We start from the raw sequence: 20,317 nt of genomic DNA, 5'->3' as shown, positions 1-20,317 counted from the left end.
AGGGCTCCCATGCTACATGAGTGATGTACTTGGACCATGAGCACCCAGCTGCCTCTGGACTCAGCCCTTGCACATCCACCAGCACCTCCCACTCAGTTTGTTTAAACAGACCTCTGCTCTGTCCCTCATCTGGATGCAGTAACAGGACTCCCAGCCTCCCCCTCTTCCCCAAATCTAATTCCTGGCCAACTGGGACAGGAGTCTCATTTGCTCAGACCATCCCAAGTTTTCCTTTGCCTTCAGAATAAAGTGTAAAAGGCCACATGTGACAAACATGGCTCTGCCTTAACACAGAGTTGGGTTCAGGTACACCTCTGAGTTTGAATCTTGGGGTTGGTCCAAGTGTACTTGAGTTTGAGACCTTAAGCAATTTTCTCAGCCTCTGGAAGCCTCAGTTCCCTTGAGTAGAAAATGGTGATAATGTCATCTTCCATGTAAGACTATCATGAAGCACCAACACCAAACCCAGGGCTTGAGACAGAGCAGAAATTTGGGGGGCAGTGTGTGGAATGAAGATTGAGGATATGAGGAGGCACCTGTGGCTCAAAGGAGTAGGGTGCCAGCCCCATATGCCAGAGGTGGCGGGTTCATACCCAGCCCCAGCCAAAAACTGCAAAAAAAAAAAAACTTGAGGATATGGTGGGAACCAGGTGGCTGCCAGCCAGGGAAGATTAGGAGACCAGCTTTGGACATGCTGAATGTGAGGGACCTCTGTGTGTCCAAGGGAGGTGTCCAGGGGCAGCTGGACATGAGACCTAGAGTCATCAGGAAGGCTTTGGCTGGGAAGCCAGTGGGGGACTCGCCAGCATGTGAACAGGAAGATGAGCTCATGGTGGAGGAGGGTCCCCATGTGAAACCTTCTCAGTGAGGTTCACTAACAGCTGAGAAGTTCTAGAAGGAGGCTGAGCAGGAGAGGCAGTGAGGTAGGAAACCCAGAAGCAGTAGCTTCACAGGCACCAAAGGGAGAAAGGGCCTAGGGCAGGAAAGAGAGGCCAGCACAGGGTTAGCTGAAGGCAGAGATGGGCCAAGGGGATTTAGGTTCTAAGAGGTCATTTGCTGGTTACATTTGTTGAGGTCAGGAAAGGAGCACAAGTAGGGGAGGAGAGAGTGATGATGGTGATTATAGAAATGTGGCTGTGACTAGAGGAACAGCAAAAGAACAATGCTTTAAGAAGAGATATAGGATTGAGGCTACAAATGGCTGAGGCCAGAGCCAATGCACTTGCTGCTGGGAAGGGGCAAGCGGTTAGCTGTTAACATTTGCTGAGCCCAGCACAAGGCCTGGCCTACAGTAGGGATCCAATACAAGTTTGCTTTCTTTGAGGACCCAAAGCTGTGGAAGCACAGCTCAAGGCAGGGCCTCCTTGGGACTCTGCAGCCGCTAAGCTGGACCACGGAAGGAGGAAGAGGTGGTGAGTGTGTGCTTGGCTCCAGGACCCCAGTATAAGTCAGAGGACAGAGTGTGAGCACTCTCAGCCTTTGCAGCCCCACCCTGGACATCTCTCTCCCTCATCCACAGATCCAGCAGTGACCTGCCTAGTCTTTATCCCCTGCAGAGCCGCATCCTCCCCAAAATGCCAGCAGATGGTGCCAGTGAGCTGCTGGACTGCCCAAAGGAGCCTGGAGCCAGCCGTGCCGGCCTCCCACCTACCCTTGGTCCTCAAGAGCCTGGGGCATGCTAAGGGTTTGGCTAACCAAATTTCTGACCAAGGGGTGTGAGGAGTGAGACAAAGGACTATGGGAGACTGTGGGCTGAGGGCTTAGGGGCGGGGTGGCTCAGGGGCTCTGCTCCTTCTGGTTGCCCTTCATTCCTCTGCCCTGCCAAGCTCCACCTTATCTGCTGGGGCTCCCACCCTCTACCCCCCTTCCCTTCTCTTCCCTGGAGGCCTCCGCTAAGCCAGACTCCTGGTTCTGGCAGAGGCTGGTTCTCTGCCCCTAGGCAGGCACAACCTGGCACCAGGCCTCAGACAGGGCTGGGCCAGCCCCTCCCAGCCATGACTGCCCAAACCACCTTCTATTTCTAAAACGTCTCCACCTAATGAGGGCTAAAGGGTCAGCAGCATAGATCCTGGGGAGGAGGATGCATGGCCTGCTGGCCTAGGAAGTGGGATGAGTAGGAGAATGGGTAGTTTCTATAAAATTGTGGTGGACTGTCCAGTCCCACCCAGACCCAAATCCCACAAGACTGATGACTCTGCCCAAGGTGGCACAGTGTCCCAGAAGCTGCGTTGCAAACACCCCCTTCCCCTGTGCTCTGAAGCCAATGGCAATTCCCTACACCCCCTCTTGGCAAGTCTCCCTGTCCATTGTGGGCTTCCTGACCAGTCGGGATCCTTCCTGCTTCCTTCACAGGACGTGTAGGACCCCGCTTCCCAGTCTTCACCTTGCCTTCCTGCCCCCATCACCCTACCCTTCAACTCTTACTCTGCTTTTACCTTGAAGGCTCCCCAGGACCCCCACTCTCTCTTCTACCTCCTCCCCAGCCCCAAGTGAAAGCCTGAGATGGGCCAGTGTTCAGTGGCTAGAGCTGGGGAGGAGGGGGGAGTCCATCCATTCCAGGCTCTTGAACCCAAGTCAGGAAGCCAAGCCAAGGGCACTGTGCCTACCCTTAAGCTTGGGCCATACATTGAGGGTGACAGGAGTCTGACTTTGGAAAAGTAATGTTGCTCTGAGTTTCTAAAGGCAGGATGACCCAGACTGAAAGAGAGAACTACCAGAAACACACACAGATGTACTCACATGCACACACAGGGTCACGGCATAGGGAACACAACTAAATGGCGTGGCCAAGCCATGGAGCCCCATGCACACGAATGCATACAAACACAGGCACACAAGGTCATGTACTCAAGGTCAGGCACACACATGCTCCTCGGGCAAGTCCTGCTTCCCAGGGTGGAGGCCAGCCTGTCATCCATACTACAGGAGGGGGTATAGGTGAAGGCACAGGAGTGGCTCTAGGTACGAGATGGATCTTCCACCCAGTCTCTCTCCTTAAGTTCAGCTCCCAGCCCCCCTCCCTTAGATTTCCCTGGTCCACCTTGGCTTAGGTGCCAAGCCTGGGTGGCAGAGAAGGCTTTGAAGGAGGCATTGCCATGTAGCTCTGGCACAGAGAATGGGCACCTAAGAAAGAGAATGGGTAGTTTCTATAGGGCTGGGAGGTGTGCAAAAGAGTCATGACCTGCCATGACCTGCCATGACCTAGAAAGGGCAGAGGTGAGGTGCTGGGGCAAGGGCTGGAGGCCCACAGAAAGCAAGGACCCCTCTGCCATGGCTGCACCTACTCCCCTCAGCACAGAGTCTGGCAGTCAGGCACTGGCAGCAATTCCTAGTGCCTGGCAGAGCCATGGCATGGATGCTAGACACAGGGTGCCAGACATGGGGGTGGGCAGGGTGGGGAGCCGCTGGGCCACACACAAATGCGGACCTTCACAGGCAGAAAAATGTACCCACATTCACCACTTATTTTATCCCCTGGGGATTCAGGGGAGAAAGGCCTTTGAGGCTGCCTTCCCTGATTTCCAGGTGTCCCCATTGACCTGGCTCTTGAGGTGAGAGGTTGGCCAGAGGTAATGGGAAACCTAGCCGACTCCCTGCTCCGACCCCACACACATACATTTGTGTGGCAGGAGGTGGGGTTGTATATATCATTCCCAGGGCTAAGGGGAAAGGTGGAGCAGAGACTCTCAAGAACCCAGGAGGTCACCAGACAGCCTCCTGCCTCTGCCCCAGGCGGATTTCTTGGCCAAGAGCTGCTCAGAGGTGAGCGCGCCTTAGGATGTGTATGCCAGGGCCCTGCGGCCGCGCACCGCGTGGGAGTGCGGCGCTTGTGCGGGCGACGGCGGCAGCGGCGACAGAGCGAGGGCGGGCTGCTTTCCTGCGGTGTTCCGGTAGTGTAGGGCGCCCGGATGCAGGTTGTGTGTGTCCTCAGGTGTCCCGAGCAAGTGTGAGCTACATGTGCTCACTTGAGAGCGGCGGCTTCGCGGCCCTGGGCGCGTGGGCGGGGGCGCAAGGGTGAGCGGAGGCAGGGCACTGGGGCCGGACAGACTGGCCCTTTCCCCAGCCCTGTTGGCTTCTCCTAGCGCAACAACTTTGGGACTTTGTTCCGGCTTCTTCCCGAGCGGATCTGGCTCAGGGGGAGGGGCGGGCGAGGGGGGCCACCTGCCCAGCTGGGGGTGCCCAGAGAGAAATGGAGTCAGACCACGCCCCCACCACGCCCTCGCCCCCGCCCCCCAGGCGCTCTTTATAAGCTCTGCCCGAGGGCGAGCAGAGAAAGCGAATATCCTTCCCGTCCCAGGCTGGTGTTCCCCTGCACCCCGCATCCCGGCCCCAGTCTCTTTCTACTCCCCAGCCCGGCCCCCGCCCCGCCCCGCCCCAGACCGGCCCGGCCGCCATGGAGCGCTGGCCTTGGCCGTCGGGCGGCGCCTGGCTGCTCGTGGCTGCCCGCGCACTGCTGCAGCTGCTTCGTGCAGACCTGCGTCTGGGCCGCCCGCTGCTGGCGGCGCTGGCGTTGCTGGCCGTGCTCGACTGGCTGTGCCAGCGCCTGCTGCCCCCGCCGGCTGCACTCGCCGTGCTGGCCGCCGCTGGTTGGATCGCTTTGTCCCGCCTGGCGCGCCCGCCGCGCCTGCCGGTGGCCACTCGCGCGGTGCTCATCACCGGTGAGTGCGCAGGGCGCGGAGCGCGGGGGCCCCCGGCTCGCGGGCGGTATTGGACACTCAGAGGACTCCCCATGGGCACTGCCAAAGCGGGTTCCCCAGCGTAGGAATGGGATATTTTTTCCTCCCCCGGGTGCAGGGAGCGAGCCAAGTAAGGAGCGCCGGGCACCTTCCCAAGTCCGGGTTAACAACCTGCTGCTGCTAGGAGTGTTGGAGGGAAAGTAAAGCAGAGATTGGTCAGGTGTGCAAAGGAAAGGTAGCTGAGAAAGGGGGAGCCTCCTGGAGTTTGGGAGTTAATACAGTGCTCCTCCCCAAGAAAGCAAGCAGTCTTGGGGCAGGGGACAGTGCTCTGAAGGACTTAATAGGGCTTGAGAAGGGAGGATAGTCACCCTTTGAACTCTATTTGACATCTCCACGTGGGACACCCCATCTCTTATTCCCTGGGCCAGAGGAAAAAACTTAGATGGGGAGCTGCTGCCTGCTGGCTGGGATTCTCTGAGTTCAGAAGAGCTTGAGGTCACCATACAGGGCAGCTGGACATTCAGCTGCCTCCCAGGTCCAGCCACCAACCACCAAACTGCTGAGATAGCAGTCCAGAGTCTGCAGCCGGCATCCCATCCCCCATCTCTCCTGGTCCTCAGTGCCCAGGAAGGAGATGTTGGAGAGCTGGCCTCAGGTGCTTTGGGTGCCTGGCTGAGCTCCTTTGTCTAACGCAGGGAATAAATCTGTCACCAGAGTGAGGGAAGGGAAAGGGAGGCTGGAGGCCCAGCTGGAAGTGGGGAGGGGGAGAAAGCTAGGTTCTATTGCCGGGGCGGGGAGGTGTCAGCCTAGTCTCTTCCCAAAACCCCCTAGGTTTGGACAGGTTCTCTGGGCTCTGTCCTTACACTGGGCCTGGGCTGGAGACAGCCATAAAGCTGGCTTCTCAGAGACCTTGGTCCAGTAGGGGGCCCTGCATGATCAGATTGGCCCCTGGGAGAACTTCTCAGTGGAGAAAATCCATGATCTGGGCCTCAGAAGATGAGTGGAGATAGATGGAGTATGAAAGGTATCTTGGATCAGAGAAAGGTTGTGGGACAAAGGCTTAAAGCAGAAATATGCATGGCCTGAGTAGGGGACACTCAGTGTGCTGTGGGGAGTGTTGTGGGATATGAGGTTGAGTGTTTGGGAGGGGCTTTGAATGTTTGAATGTCAGGTAAGAAGCCAGACTGATGAAGCAGGGCAGGGTAGGGTGGGGGTAGCACAAGGGGTTTGGGTTGCGAGGCTGGGTGCCTGTGTGCATGCCTGTATACATCTGTGCACTGACATTGGTAGGCATTCAGCCTGTGAAAGAACATCCATGCAGGTTAGAGGTATATACATATATCTGAATGTGTGCAGGTGAAAAAGAGGGCATGCAAACTGTGGGTGACTATGTTGGGATCACAGAATTAAGGCTCTGGGAGGCCTTAGATTCCCTTGGGAGCGCCTGTCTGGTTTGGAAAGCAGGAGGGGCAAATGCACACACAGAAGCTCACGCCTCTTCTCCAGCCAGGCTAGCCAGGGAAGGACCGCTTGGCCTGGCTGGCAGCCCCCAGCACACAAAACCCAGCTTGAACCCCCTTGCCCCACAGCTTTGTTCTCTGCATTGGTAGAGGGGCAGGGCTGGGATGGGAAGGAGTGCTGAGTCCTTCAGAAGTGGGGAAGCAAAGCCGCTTTGAGCTTCTGTTGGGCAGGACCACCAGGGATGGGGGGGGCGAGCTTCTGAGAACCTCCTTCCTCAATGGCTCTCCCTCCAAATGGAAACAATCTAGGAAGCAAGGTCTCCCAGTATCACAGACTCCTACACTGGCTCTTCCTTCTGGTGGTTCTCTCTGCACACCAAAGACAGGAAATTAAGCCTCTAAGAGTGATAACCAACCTCAGATCACACTCGGAGGGTGTGGGAAGAGATTCAAATGTATGTCTTCTCCACTCATCATGGTCCCTCTCCTGGGGCAAGTGGTTTGGGGCTCAGAAAACACCCTACTGTTACCACTGATTGGAATGCCAAAGGAGGAGGGTCAGGGGTGAAGTGGAGAGGGCTTCCAGCTTGCTACACCCTGGAACAAGAGTAGTGGGTGTTGAGGATGGGAAAGGAGGGACTCAGGCTGTACAGGCTGCACAGTGCTGTACCAGAAAGCTTGGGCTTCATCCTGAAGACGGCAGGCAGCCTTGGAAAGATTTTTAGCCACAGAGTGATAGTCATTTTTGGAAAGATCCTTCTGGCTGCTTAGGTAGAGAGTGGATTCAAGGGGGCAAGAAGCAACAGGACTGGAAAGTGGGCTGCTTCAGTGTCCACTAGAAAGGGAGGGAGACTGTGCACTAATAGCTGTGAGCTCTGGATATCAGTGCTGGGAGTTCACGTAATGCCAGTCTGGGATAGTCCTGACCTCACTCTGATTTTGGCAAGCACCTTAGCATTACCAGACCTCAGTTTCCTCTTCTATAAAGTGGGGGTCATAGGCCATATTTGATGGGGTAGCTATGGGGAATCAGGAAGATGACACAGAATTGCTGCTCAGGTTCAGGTAGAGGGGCAAAGCCAGGGATGGACCTAGAGAAGATGGAGTTAGGGCTGTTAACTGCTAGTAGAGTGTGCATCCAGAGACCTAGATCCCATCTAGACCCTGGTGATTCTGGGGTTTTCTCAGGATAGAGTTTACTGACTGCCCTGGCCTGGCCAGGTTGTGACTCTGGTTTTGGCAAGGAGACAGCCAAGAAACTGGACTCCATGGGCTTCACGGTGCTGGCCACTGTGTTGGAGTTGAATGGCCCCGGTGCCCTAGAGCTGCGCGCCTGCTGTTCCCCTCGCCTAAAGTTGCTGCAGATGGACCTAACCAAGCCAGCAGACATTAGCCGCGTGCTGGAGTTCACCAAGGCCCACACCACCAGCACAGGTCAGTGTCAAGTCTCTATCAGGCAAGGGTGTGGCCAGGCAGATGGAAGGGGTCAGGGACTGGAGTTTTGCTGCTGGGCTGACCTGAGGCTTCCTTTTCCTGCTGTGTGACCCCAGGTCTATGGGGCCTGGTCAACAATGCGGGTCACAATGAAGTGGTGGCCGATGTGGAGCTGTCTCCAGTGGCCACATTCCGCAGCTGTATGGAGGTGAACTTCTTTGGTGCACTGGAGCTGACCAAGGGCCTCCTGCCCCTGCTGCGCCGCTCAAGGGGTCGCATCGTGACTGTGGGCAGCCCAGCAGGTATGTACCCTCCCCCATTGGGAAAAGGAGCTGCTATGCAGCAGAGGAGGGTTAGGGAAGCCCCTGTTCCTGTGCCAGAGAGTGGTGGAGGATTGCTCAGGGAGCCCCTTGCCAAAGCTGAGCTACCCTACCCTTAATGTATCCCCAGGAGATATGCCTTATCCGTGCTTGGGAGCCTATGGGACCTCTAAGGCGGCCATAGCGCTGCTCATGGACACATTCAGCTGTGAACTCCTTCCCTGGGGGGTCAAGGTCAGCGTCATCCAGCCTGGCTGCTTCAAGACAGGTGAGTCTGGGCTAGGGGTAGGGCATTCATGGAGCTTGGGGCTGAGAAATGGGGGGTAAGCATGGTTTTATGGGGGCAGGGGCAGGGCTGGGGAATGAGCATGGCTTTGGCTAGGAGTGTGGCTTTGACTGGAGGCATACATAGTTCTCTTAGCTGACCCCAGTATGACCTTGCCACCCCTTCTCCAGAGTCTGTGACAAACGTGGGCCAGTGGGAGCGGCGCAAGCAATTGCTGCTGACCAGCCTGCCCCGAGAGTTGCTGCAGGCCTATGGCGAGGACTACATTGAGCACTTGCATAGGCAGTTCCTGAACTCACTACGCATGGCAGTGCCTGACCTCAACCCGGTTGTAGATGCCATCACAGATGCACTGCTGGCAGCTCGGCCGCGCCTCCGATATTACCCAGGCCGTGGCACGGGGCTCATGTACTTCATCCACCACTACCTGCCTGAGGGCCTGCGGCGCCGCTTCCTGCAGACCTTCTTCATCAGCCACTGTCTGCCTAGGGCACTGCAGCCTGGCCAGCCTGGCCCTAACTCTGCCCAGGACGCAGCCCAGGACCCAAACCCAAGCCCAGGCCCTTCCCCAACAGTGGCTCGGTGAGCCATGTGCACATATGGCCCAGCCACTTGAGCACAGGAGGCTCCAGGAGCCCCTGGTCCTCCACTGGGCATTATGACCCCCATGTCTGCCCTAGAGCTTGGCCTAAAGAACCCCAGCACCCTACTGCCGCTGCCTAGTCCAGGCCCAGTGAGGCTGAGGTTTTCCTGTGAGCCTTGGGGCCTGTCCACTGCTTCGTGAGCCCACAGACCCTCCTGGGCACAGTGCTTTACCCTGAAGCTTAGAAAACTCAGTTTTCTAAGGGCAATTTAGTGCAAGACTTCACTGTAGCCTGTGACAGGACCCTGCAGATAGTACCTCTGCAAATTAAGGAGTGATCATGTGGGTTGGGACCCCCTGAGGATTGTTCCTTGGCACCAGTGCCTCAGTGCTGCAATTGAAGGGTGAATCCCAACTGTCTCTTGACTGGCTCAAGAATTCAGGCCCCAACTACCCACTCCCAAGCCCCTCAAGCCACAGGGAAGCTATATACCCTACACTTCCCAATTGTCACTTTTTAAATAAAGACAAACTTTATTTCTCCTAGAGTGGTACAGATGCTATGCTTGGAGAGGGTAACTACTAGGTTGGCTGGGTGTGGCTGTATGACAGAAGTTGGGAACTCCTGGGGTTCCGCATGGAGGTTGGGGCACTGACCTAACTAGGCCCTTTCAGTAGTCTCTGTGATTTATACCCCCCTCCACTGACATTAAACAAATCATTTATCCCAAGATCTGAGTTCTCATGGAGAAAAGGGGGTAATGACCCTGAACCCCAGGAGTTATAAGGCTCAATAAAACATCTCGGGAGATAGACCTCCAAAGCCAGGACCCAACTCCCCAGGCCTGTGTCTGTGTCTGAGCCTCCAGCAGAAGAAGGGCTATCTTTCAGTGACACCCCCAACTCCCCTACCCCTGCTAAAGGAATCCAAGCTGCTGACAGTGAGGGAGGTAGAAGGTTTCAGCAGGGGTGACTCAGCAAGGGCAGGGTCATGGGGGGAAGTCAGGAGTCTGAGAGGGTATTAGGGCCCAAAGGAGGCAGCGGATAGCCAGGCTTAGAGAGGGAAGTTTTATTGTCTCAGAGGGGCAGAGCTACTTCCATTCACCCCAAGGACACACACACTCTATCCTTTCCACGGGCCTAGCTCTGAGAGTGACCCACAGAGATGAGAGGAGGCTCATCTCTGCCCCCAGGGATTCTCAGGTTAGGGAGGGACATGAAAGTGACCACATGCTTCTCAGACACATCAGCAGCTGTAAACATAGGGCTGAGGGGCGCCTCCTTTCTCTGGAGAAGGTCTTGGTCCATCCTTGGTGGGGGGAAACAGGTGCCCAGCTCCTTTTCAGGCCTAAGAGCAGTCTCAGAGAGGGCCAGGGAAGCTGGGCAGTCACTAGGACAGTGTGCTACCCCTTAGGGCAGGCAGGTGAGCCATGGGCTTCATCACAGACCACACAGACACACACAGTGCACTTGGGAGCCTTGGGACAGAATGCTAGAAGATAGGGATGTAGTTGTCGATCTTGGCGCGGTGGCGCTGGGCGATACACTCAGCAATCCACACGATGTTGCGACACTCCTGTTCCTTGAGCTTCACAAAGGCATAGAAGACACCAAAGTGGAACTGGTTCAGGAAGGCCAACTTGTTCAGCTTCACCTGCAGGGGAAAGACACAGATGTGATGTACTGGTGGCCAGGGCCACAGGGTTGGGCCTAAGCTATCAACTCCTCCATTCAATGAACAGGCCCTGCAAGAACCATGTACTAACCTCGTGCTCAAAGAATCGGTCCTCTAGGGTCTTGTCTCCAGGGTTGCTGCCTGCACCCTCAAAGAGCAGCTTGTACTCCTGGCCAGGGAAATGGTGGGATGCATGAGCAAGTGGGTGCTGGGTGGGGGTAGCATGATGCCAACTTGCCCACCCACCATCCTACTAGCCAGGGCACTCACCGGGTAGTAATCAGCCACATTCTTGACCTGCTCATAGTCATCAGCCCGAGCCAGCTGAGCCAGGCCCTCAGGGTAGAGCCGCCCGCAGTGAGGAAAGAGCTTGGCACGGTCCTCCTTGGAAAGTTCTGTGCCGAAAGAGTTGATGGTGATGATGAAGGCGCGGCGGTCTGCTTCAAACTGTGAGGCCGGTCGGTACACAGGCAAGGAAAGAAGAAGGATAAGGGAGGCAGTAGCCAGTCAGTTGGCAGGGCTTCCCCCAGGCCAGGGCTAACAAGCACCAGGAGGCAGGGGAGTGGGCAGGCACTCACCTCCAGGATGGGGCACATGGCGTCTGCTGTGGTCCCACCCAGTAGGGAGCAGAACTTGTAGAAGGACTCCAGGTAGGCCTATGCAGAGCATGGAGCTTGTTCAGCACAGGCAGGGAAACTGAGGAGGGCTTGCTAGGCCTCCCCCTCACAGGGGACATCCTTCCCTTCCCAGCCCCTTTCCTGGTGGGGACAAATAGCACACCCATTGTCCAGGGCAGCCCTAATGGCAAAGCCCCTGAAACACCCCAAATTCCAACTGTTTCTCAGCCATGCTGCAGTTGCCTGCTCCCTTCTACCTAGGAGTGACAGGATAGGGTCCAGCTGACTGTCTGCTTTAGGGTGCAGTATCCCTACCCACTCATCCCACAGAGGACCAGACTCAGAGGGGGCTTCTGTCTTCCCCCTGCTGTCCTGCCTTCTTTTCCCCCAAATCTTTCCCCAAACTCTCCTTCCTCAACCTTAGAAAGCCAGGTATCCATGGGCTAAGAGTTCACAGAGATGGCCTGGAGAGGGTGCCCCCAGCCCTTTCTAGCCTACCTTACAGAACACCACTTCCTCCCATCTCCCAGGCAGGCCCTAGGCATCACACAGCAGGAGCCAAATTGTCAGGCCAGTTCCTGCTGAGGGATGGTTATTGCCTACACAGACGTCAGTGTCACAGTGCAATGGTGGGGCACATGGGCTGGCAGTGGGAACAAGCACTTCCTGCCCAGGAAAATTGGATCTGCTGGGTATGAGGAAAGGACAGGTCAGCCTACACCCCAGGTCCCTCCCAACACTCACAAAACCAGCCTTCCTTCCCCACACCTTCACTTCTCCATGCCAAGGAAGGTGAATGGTCTTATATGACCTGAGGGTAGCTCCCTTACAATGGGCACCTTTCACTTAGACCCCACAGATCCCATCTGGTGGCACACAGAGACTGGCTCCACAAGTTAGAGACTATTCTTCTGAGTTGGGGGCAAGGGCTGGGAGGCAGAGTAAGCTTTCCATGCTGAGGTCACCTCCAATGTGTGAAGACCTTTTCACCACCCACCAGCTCACTTGGGCTCTTAGGCTCTGCTATTCTAACAGAGGTGAGTTCCAGGAGTCCGTGAGTCCAGGCCAGGCCTGACCAGCAACACTGAGCAAGCTGGGCTCAGGGTAAGGCCTAAGGGTGACCACTGGGATCAAAGGAAACAAAAATCTAAGACAGGTCAGGGAACAAGAAGCCTGGGACGGGGGATGGACCCCAGCACAGAAGATCCCAGGAATCAGAAGGCCTGGGTGACAGAGACAGATTGGTGGTACCTTTCAGTCCCTCTAGGAGTCTGTCCATGGCCACCTGTTCTATGTGGCCAGACAACCTGGCTGTGCCAAAATCCAGAGGCTTGCCCTGGTGGGCCTACAGTTGCTATCTGTGGGGGAAGCCATTAGCCAGGTCTTGGGCTCCCTGCCCTGCTGCCCAGCCATTTGCTTAGTCAAGTACAGCAATCCTTGGAGAGGCTGACCCCAGGGTCAGGGAGGCTTCTGGGACAGGCCCAGACGCTTCTCTGGAGGCTAGGGGCAGTAAAAGAAACTGGCAAGACCTCAAAAGCCCAGGTATCAAGGTCACCTCCCCACCCCCATCCTGTCCCCTGCAGTCTGCCAGGCCATGGCTGCTGCACCAGCTGCCTATAGTTCTGACCTACAGGGCAGCTGAGGGTCCACCTAATCTCCCATCTGTGGCCACCGAGCTGGGACATTGCCTGACGGGCGGACGGTCCTGGCACAAGGCCCATAGCATTTGGGCTGGTGTTTATGAGCTGGTGCCCAGGCAGCCCTCACCAGTGACTCCAGCTAGAACCAGTCAGGCCCGGTGAGGGTGTGGAAGGCTGGGGGGACAGCCCCACCCCTCACCCGGTCTCAGGGCAGGGAACCCGGCAATGGGCCAGCTAGGCAGGCAGGAATACTAGGAGTCGCATATACACACTACATATACAAACTCCTCTCTCTCTCTCTCTCTCTCTCTCTCTGTCTCGAGACTGACTGGCTGGCCTGCTTCCTATTAGTGGGATAGCTGAGAACACTTGCTTTAGCAAACAGGCTGAGTGAGGTGTGATCCCTGGTGCTCCTAGTGACTTACTAATTGGCCTTAGACAACCCACCCACTTCTCTGAGCCCTCAGTTTCCTCGTTTTACAAATGGAGATGATGCCTACCCCAGCTGCTGGGGTGATCCTGAGGATTAAAGAAGTTGACAAACCTCCTACCTGTGGTCTTATCCTCCTTAATCTGCCCTCCACATTACAGCCAGAAAGAGCTTTCTTTTTTTTTTTTTTTTGAGACGGAGCCTCAAGCTGTCCCCCTGGGTAGAGTGCCGTGGCATCACAGCTCACAGCAACCTCCAACTCCTGGGCTCAAGCGAGTCTCCTGCCTCAGCCTCCCAAGTAGCTGGGACTACAGGCGCCCGCCACAACGCCTGGCCATTTTTTGGTTGCAGCCATCATTGTTGTTTGGCGGGCCCAGGCTGGGGATTTGAACCCGCCTCCTTAGGTGTACGTGGCTGGCGCCCTAGCCGCTTGAGCCACAGGCGCCGAGCCCAGAAAGAGCTTTCTGCACATACTCTGCAGGAAACCTCTGTTGGCTGACCCTGCCCACAGGTTAAAGTTCAAACTTCTAGCCACCATTCAAGGCCCTGGGTAACTTGATCCTCTGCTGACCTCTTCTTCCAGACTGCTCTCCTACTGTCCATCTAGAATCATCAATTTCACAGCAAACTGCCTGCCACTTGGCCCATACTCTATGATTTCCTTCTGCATGTGCTGGTCCCCTGCCTACACCATTGTAATTTCAGGCAGGCTCCTCATCTACCACCAGACCCTCACTGTGGTCTAGCCTAGGCCCCTGCAGAAAGAACAAAGGACCTGGGCTCAGCCTGTAGCCACGTGTCAGCCTGCTAGCTCTAAGTAGGGCTGGTGAGGACCTTTATTGAGGGTTAGGTTGGCAAGTCCCTTGGCCACTGCCATCCTTAGCCCCCATATGGGCCTGCTGTTCCCTGTTCCTGATGACAGCCCAACGGGGTCCTGACACCACAGCCCAGGACCTCACTGCAGCCAGAGCTCAGTCTGTCCCAAATGTCACTAACTGGTCCCCAGCTCTTGATCTCTTTGGGCCAGGGCAGTGTTGACCCAGAAATTTCCAGCCCAATCTCTATTCTCAGGGGTTACCCCATCTATGCTATAGCCCCGTGAGAAGCAGAAGGCGGGGGCTTGGCACCTATAGCTTAGTGGCTAGGGCACCAGCCACATACACTGGGGCTAGCGGGTTTGAACCCAGCCTGGGCCTGCCAAACAATGTAGTCCCAGCTACTTGGGAGGCTGAGGCAGAAGAATCACTTAAGCCCAAGAATTTGAGGTTGCTGTCAGCTGTGATGCCACGGCACTCTACCAAGGGTGACAAAGTGAGACGCTGTCTTAAAAAAAATTTTTTTTAAATAAAAAAAGCAGAAGGTGGGTAGAGGATGAAGAAGTGGGAAATGGCACTGGCTCTAAGTATGGGGACCTGAAAGGGATATGAGGACCTGGCGATGCCTGGCTGAGTCCCTCCCACCACCGTAACTGAGCACACTGTTGCCTTTGCTCAAGTGCGTATCCTTGTTGGTAACAGCCCAGATAAGATGGGCCCCAGGCTATGGCCTGAGTGGTGGCCCATGACCCTTCTGGATGTTAGGGGCGCGGCAGACCAGGAGCCAGCTCTAACAGGACAAGCGGTAGAGCACCAGCCACTCCTGCTGATCTTATCTAAGCCTGCTGCAGGCACTGTGGGATACAGAACCTGTTCCATGCAGCCTTGCACCCATCACAGGACCAGAGAGGGAACAGATAAGCCTCTGAGACAGGAGCCTGATGTAGCTACATCCTGACCCCACACCTCACACAGATCACCATCCCACCTTACCCCACAGCCCAGCCCGCTGGCAGCCAACCCCCAAACTCACACAGGGTAATACCTTGTAGAGTGTGTTGCGGATAATCTCGATGTTCATCTCATCAAGGTCCTGCTCTGAAATGCAATCCTGGAAAAAAGCCGCTGGGGAGGAAAGACACGAGTGTGAGGGGTGGGCAAATGGCCTCGGCGAGAGCTCTGCTGATGTTCAACTGCCTTACAGGGCACAGAGGACCTCTGCCACAGGCCCATTGGGCTAGGTTCTGGGGGTCCCCAACCCAGCCTGGGCTGTTGCCTTGGAAGTAGCAGAAGCAATACTCTGGGCAATGTACACTGACCTGAGCTTCTCCTGCCTCCTTGCTCCTAAAATTGATTTATAAAGGAGGCAGCTAGCCATAACATGATCTAATCGTTGCTGGGGCAGACCCAAGCTCAGATCATGCCAAAGACAGGCTTGCATAAGAGGCCATGACATCCTCCCTTCTCAAGGGGCAGCTGTGGATTCAGGGCCTGACCGCCTACTTCTCTACATTCCCCAGGAAGGCCTGGCGCCCACATTTGGAAAACCAACCTCCTTCTCCTTAGGACAAGTATGAGTTTAACAACTCGGTGGGCATGGACCAGTGACTCAGGGGGCTGGAGGCCAGAGCAGGACAGAGCATGCCTATCCCCTAGGAGGGTCTGAAGACTCATTGGTCTGTCTCATTTTTAAAGATCAGAAACTGAAGAAGCCACCAATAGTCCAAAACTAGCTCCAAGTTGTTGGGAGAGTCTACAGCAGACAAGGTCAGCAGAACCTAGTGTAGCTTTGTACCCTGTGGTTCAACCACGGTGGCTTTCTGGAGGTGGTGCTCCAGAGCCCAAGACCCCTGCTATAAGGAAACTAGCTAGTTATGGCCTTAATGTCTTCTCCTCCACCTCCTAGGCAGAGCCCTGCAGGAAGCTCCTGATTCTTCTCTCTCCTTGCTTGGCCTCTGATATGGACCCTGCATCCTGCTGGACACTGTCTGACCTGGCCCCTGGGACCTGCTTGGTGGAAGCAAGTGAAGCTGTTTGCTTCCCTCCTCTGCCTCATAGGCAGCCAGCTGCTCTGGCTCTGCTCAGGCTCTAGCTTGGGGCCACAGTCTGTCCAAGCTTCCAGGACTCTAAGGGACTTGGGCTTCTTTCTCTCTCCACTCCATGAGCTCAACCCTCCTTTGCATTCTGAGAAATCAGACTGTCTCAAAGTTAGACGGTCTGAGTCAGGCTGTGGGGTAGCCTGCCTGGCCAGCAAAAACAGCAGGAAAAGAGCAAAAGAAGGGAGAGAGAATGGCAGGAGGAAGTAGAGAAGACAAAGGTAAGCAGGTCTTACTTTCCCCCTGCCTCCAGGGGCCCACAAACCCCTGCACTGATGCACTGATGCTGATACCTATGGCCATCTCCCATGACCACTACAACGGCTCACCCAAGGGCGTGTCCACCAAAATGGCATTGTAGAGCTCGGCAGGTGTCTGAGCAATGTTCACGGCCTCCATCTGCTCAAAGCTGCCTAGTGGGTGGCATTTGGGCACAAGTTCAGCAATGGAGCGCTGGTGTAGCGTGCCTGTGATGAGCAGGATCACATTGTCGATCATGTAGCTGTAACTGCAAGAGGCAGACAACAGCAGGGTAGCCCATCAGGGTGAGGGGCTTTGAAGTCCTGGCATAGCACCCCACTCTTGCCCTCTCACCCCTGCACAGGCCACTGGCCCCTTCACAATGTGCACTGACTCATGGGTGCTACAGATAAGCACCAAATGTCTTGTTTCCCTGCCCAAGTTGCTTACACCCCCACCTGCAAGATCACAGGATAGACACCGCCCCACCCTAGTGAGGGAGGGAGATTCATGCCCCATGAGAGATCGGGACACAGGTAACCACTTAACAGCGTGAATGGTGTTCTAATAGGACATAGGGGCCAGGCATGGTGGCCCACGTCTGTAATCCTACCATTCTGGGAGGCTGCCACCCGAGGATTACTTGAGCTCAGGAGTTTGAGACCAGCCTCAGCAAGAGCAAGACTCCATCTCTACTAAAAACAGAAAAACCAGCTGGGCGCTGTGGCAGGTGCCTGCAGTCCCAGCTACTGGGGAGGCTGAGGCAGGAGGATCACTTGAGCCCAAGAGTTTGAGGTTGCTTTGAGTTATGACGATGCCACAGCACTCTACCCAGGGCAACAGAGTGAGACTCTTTTTGAGTCTCAGGGTCTCTTTGTCACCCAGGGTAGAGTGCTGTGGCGACATAGCTCATAGCAACCTCAAACTCCTGAGCTCCAGTGATTCTCTTGCCTGAGCCTCTCAAGTAGCTGGGACTACAAGCACCTGCCACTATGCCCAGCTAATTTTTTTTTAAGAGATGAGGTCTCACTCTGGCTCAAGCTGGTCTCAAACGTGTGAGCTCAGGATCAGGCGATCTACCTGCCTCAGCCTCCCAAGTGCTGGGATTACAGGTATGAGCCACCTCACCCAGCATGAAACTCTGTCTTTAAAAGGGAAAACAGGACACAGGAATGGTGGGCACAGGAGGTGGGATATGCAGCCCAGCCCGGGGTAAGGATGGCCAGGAGCCCGTGAGATAAAAGAGCTATGAGATGAAAGCATGTTATGGGAAGAGGGAACAGAGTGTGTAAAGGCCTAGAGGCAATGAGTGACGGATGAATTCGAGGAACTGTGCAGTCAGGATTGGCAGAGGGAGAGGAAGGTGCAGCAACGAGCAGGGCAAGGCTGCCAGCAGGCTGGGGCCTGGAGGTTGAGGGCCCTGACTTCATTTTGAGCATTAGAATTCCATGAGCAGGAGGTAAGAAAATAAGTGATCCCCTAGGGTCACTCTGGCTCCTGGATGGGGACAAAAGGAGAGGGGAGAAGGGAAAGGCTGCAGAGTGGGGTGGAGAGAAGATCCAGAGAAGATAGAGAAGATAGCTGGGCACCTGCAGTTCAAGCGGCTAACACGCCAGCCACATACACCAGAGCTGGTAAGTTCAGATCCAGCCCGGGCCTGCCAAACAACATTGACAACTTCAACCCCAAAACAGCCAGGTGTTGTGGCAGGCGCCAGCTACTTGAGAGGCTGAGGCAAGAGAATCGCTTAAGCCCAGGAGTTGGAGGTTGCTGTGAGCTGTGACACCATGGCACTCTATCCAAGGCAACAGCTTGAGGCTGTCTCAAAAAAAAAAAAACAGAAGACAGAGAAGAGCCAGTGGGAAGCCCACTCTCCACTCTGGAATGAAGGCCCAGGTCAGGCAGCCCCGCAGCCCTGCTCTGAAGAGAGAACCACCCGTCTCCTTCAGGGGCTGAGGCTAGGGCTAGGCATCAACCCAGGACAGTCTGGATGAGACCCAGAGACCTGACAGGAGGCTGGGCTAAGGTCCACCCTAGGCTGAGACTTCTCTAGGATCTGTCCTGCAGAAGGCTAGCTCTGGAGGGTACGTGGGCAGCAGAAGGGGCTGTGGAGCAGGGGGAAGGGTGGGATTGTCTAGTTCAGACTTGGCAAAAAATAAGGCTCTGCCTCCAAACAGAAAGATACCGCCACAAAGGGGCTTCTGTATTCACCTATGTACAGTTGGAGTGAAGAAGGCTAAGGCTCCAGGCACAGTCAGACTGCAGTGGCCACAAATGTCCTTCAGCCTGTCACCGGTCATGAACTCAGGGTACAGGGAGCTGAATGAGGCCCAGAGGAATGTCCTCCAAGGCCAGGGTGGAGCACCCATGGGAGGATAAGAGCTGGGGTGGAGGCTGCTGTTCTGAGTTGGGCACTGAGCGCAGATCCTGTCGTAGATTCTGGGTGGGCCAGAGCAAGAGCTCTGCCCTGTGACAGGCTCTTGAGCACCCAGTGCTGAGGCTGTCCAAAGAAGACCCTAGTAGGAGGTAGCCCCTAATACCAAGGGAAGAAAAGGAGGGAGGTAGCAGCCCAGAGCCCTGGCCTCATCTCGGAGGGCTAGCCCTCCAGGAAGGCAACAGAAGGCTCTGCTCCTGTCCTGGCATGACCCTCACACTCCCCCAGCTCCCACCCAGCTCGGCGCCCTGCTCGGCCTCTGCTCTCCTGGGCCCAGGGCCAGGCAGCTACCCTCTTCCTACCCCCCAATCTGGCAAGGTCAGCCACAGGATGTGTATAGAGAAGAGACAGACACACACACACCCCCCTTTCAAACCGAGGGCCTCAGGCAGGGCCCATTTGCAGTTGTAAGCCAAGAGGCCCAATGGACAGCCTCCTGTCCCCGACCCCACAGTCCTGGCACAGTGTAGGGACCTTAGAGAGAGCCTGCCAGAACTTGGAACCTTGGTCTCCAGCTCCAGCATACATCTTTTCTACCCTGGGCAGCACATGTCCCCGGCCCCTGATGCCTTTACGTTTTTGTTTGTTTGGGTTTTTTTTTGAGACAGAGTCTCAAGCTGTCACCCTGGGTAGAGTGCTATGGCGTCATAGCTCACAACAACCTCCAACTCTTGGGCTCAAGTGATCTTGCCTCAGTTTGTTTTTTTTTTTTTTTCTATTCTTAGTTGAGATGGGGTCTCGCTTTTGTTTAGACTGGTCTCAAACTCATGAGCTCAAGCTATCTACCTGCCTCAGCCTCCCAGAGTGCTAAGATTACAGGTGTGAGCCACTGTGCCCAGCCCCCGATGCCTCTAGAATCTACCATACCCCAGGACTCATGCTACACACATACCACCCAGCAACACTCCAACTGTGCCCCATTCAGCTCCACTATAGCCACAGTGCTCCCTGAGACAAGCCATAAAGACCCTGCCCCCAAGATTAATGATGACCTTTTATACTCTCATGCCCTTCTGCACAAAGAGAGGGAGAAAAGCACATTCCTTAGGCCCATATTATCCAAGTGATCCCATAACCACCAGCATCACCAGCCCCATTGTTAGAGCAGGCAAAGCTCAGAGGACAAGCACCAACCCTGCACACCAGAAGGCAGAGGCACCCCATGGCCAGTGTCCATACATCCCCCATGGCCAGCACTCCCATGCCTGGCTCTATACACCCCACCTAGTCTTGTCTCCTCAGAGGGACCCCTTTCAAGCCAGTTTCCTCTTTTTATTTAATTTATTTAATGGGGGTACATACAATTAGGTTATATAGTTTGCTTTTGTAAGGTTAAAGTCCAGGTTGTAGTGTCCTTCACCCAGGAAGTGTGCAATATACCCATGCAATGTACCTGTTGGGTCAGTTTCCTCTTTCTAAAGCTCCCCCTCCTTGTGCCCATGACTCAAAATAGCTGTTTATGTTGGGGGCAGGGCTCAAGTCAGGCCCAAGGAAGGTGCCTCAGAGAAGAGCTCTGTGGAAGACACTGAGGTCTGGCTTTCTGCTGTTCCTCTAGTAATGGGAACAGGTCAGCTGCAACTCACTTTTCTTTTCTTTTCTTTTTTTTTTTTT

General features: G+C 55.4%; 2 protein-coding genes across 2 annotated transcripts in view; one reads left to right on the top strand and one right to left on the bottom strand.

The window, feature by feature from the left end:
* The first annotated feature begins 4,393 nt into the window (after positions 1 to 4,393).
* Positions 4,394 to 9,305, top strand: HSD11B2 (hydroxysteroid 11-beta dehydrogenase 2). The gene is made up of 5 exons (XM_003799391.2): positions 4,394 to 4,658; positions 7,358 to 7,570; positions 7,687 to 7,872; positions 8,021 to 8,158; positions 8,347 to 9,305. The coding sequence occupies exons 1-5, from the start codon at positions 4,394 to 4,396 to the stop codon at positions 8,760 to 8,762; spliced, it is 1,218 nt and encodes a 405-aa protein (XP_003799439.1). The 3' UTR covers positions 8,763 to 9,305.
* Positions 9,306 to 10,039: 734 nt separating this feature from the next.
* The window catches only part of ATP6V0D1 (ATPase H+ transporting V0 subunit d1), a 50,671-nt gene continuing 40,393 nt past the window's right edge, over positions 10,040 to 20,317 (bottom strand). Inside the window, exons 3-8 of the mRNA XM_003799390.2 lie at positions 16,362 to 16,540; positions 14,982 to 15,061; positions 11,013 to 11,090; positions 10,705 to 10,881; positions 10,526 to 10,603; positions 10,040 to 10,413 (exon numbers count right to left, since the gene is read on the bottom strand). Of these exons, the coding sequence (XP_003799438.1) occupies positions 10,252 to 10,413; positions 10,526 to 10,603; positions 10,705 to 10,881; positions 11,013 to 11,090; positions 14,982 to 15,061; positions 16,362 to 16,540 (754 nt within the window). The 3' untranslated portion in view covers positions 10,040 to 10,251. The remainder of the gene's footprint in view (positions 10,414 to 10,525; positions 10,604 to 10,704; positions 10,882 to 11,012; positions 11,091 to 14,981; positions 15,062 to 16,361; positions 16,541 to 20,317) is intronic.

This window comes from Otolemur garnettii, unplaced genomic scaffold (assembly GCF_000181295.1).
Source record: "Otolemur garnettii isolate 467f Iridium unplaced genomic scaffold, OtoGar3 scaffold00151, whole genome shotgun sequence".
In the NCBI taxonomy this organism is placed as follows: domain Eukaryota; kingdom Metazoa; phylum Chordata; class Mammalia; order Primates; family Galagidae; genus Otolemur; species Otolemur garnettii.
The sequence above is the reverse complement of the archived record's forward strand: the minus strand, read 5'-3'. Positions and strand labels throughout refer to the sequence as shown.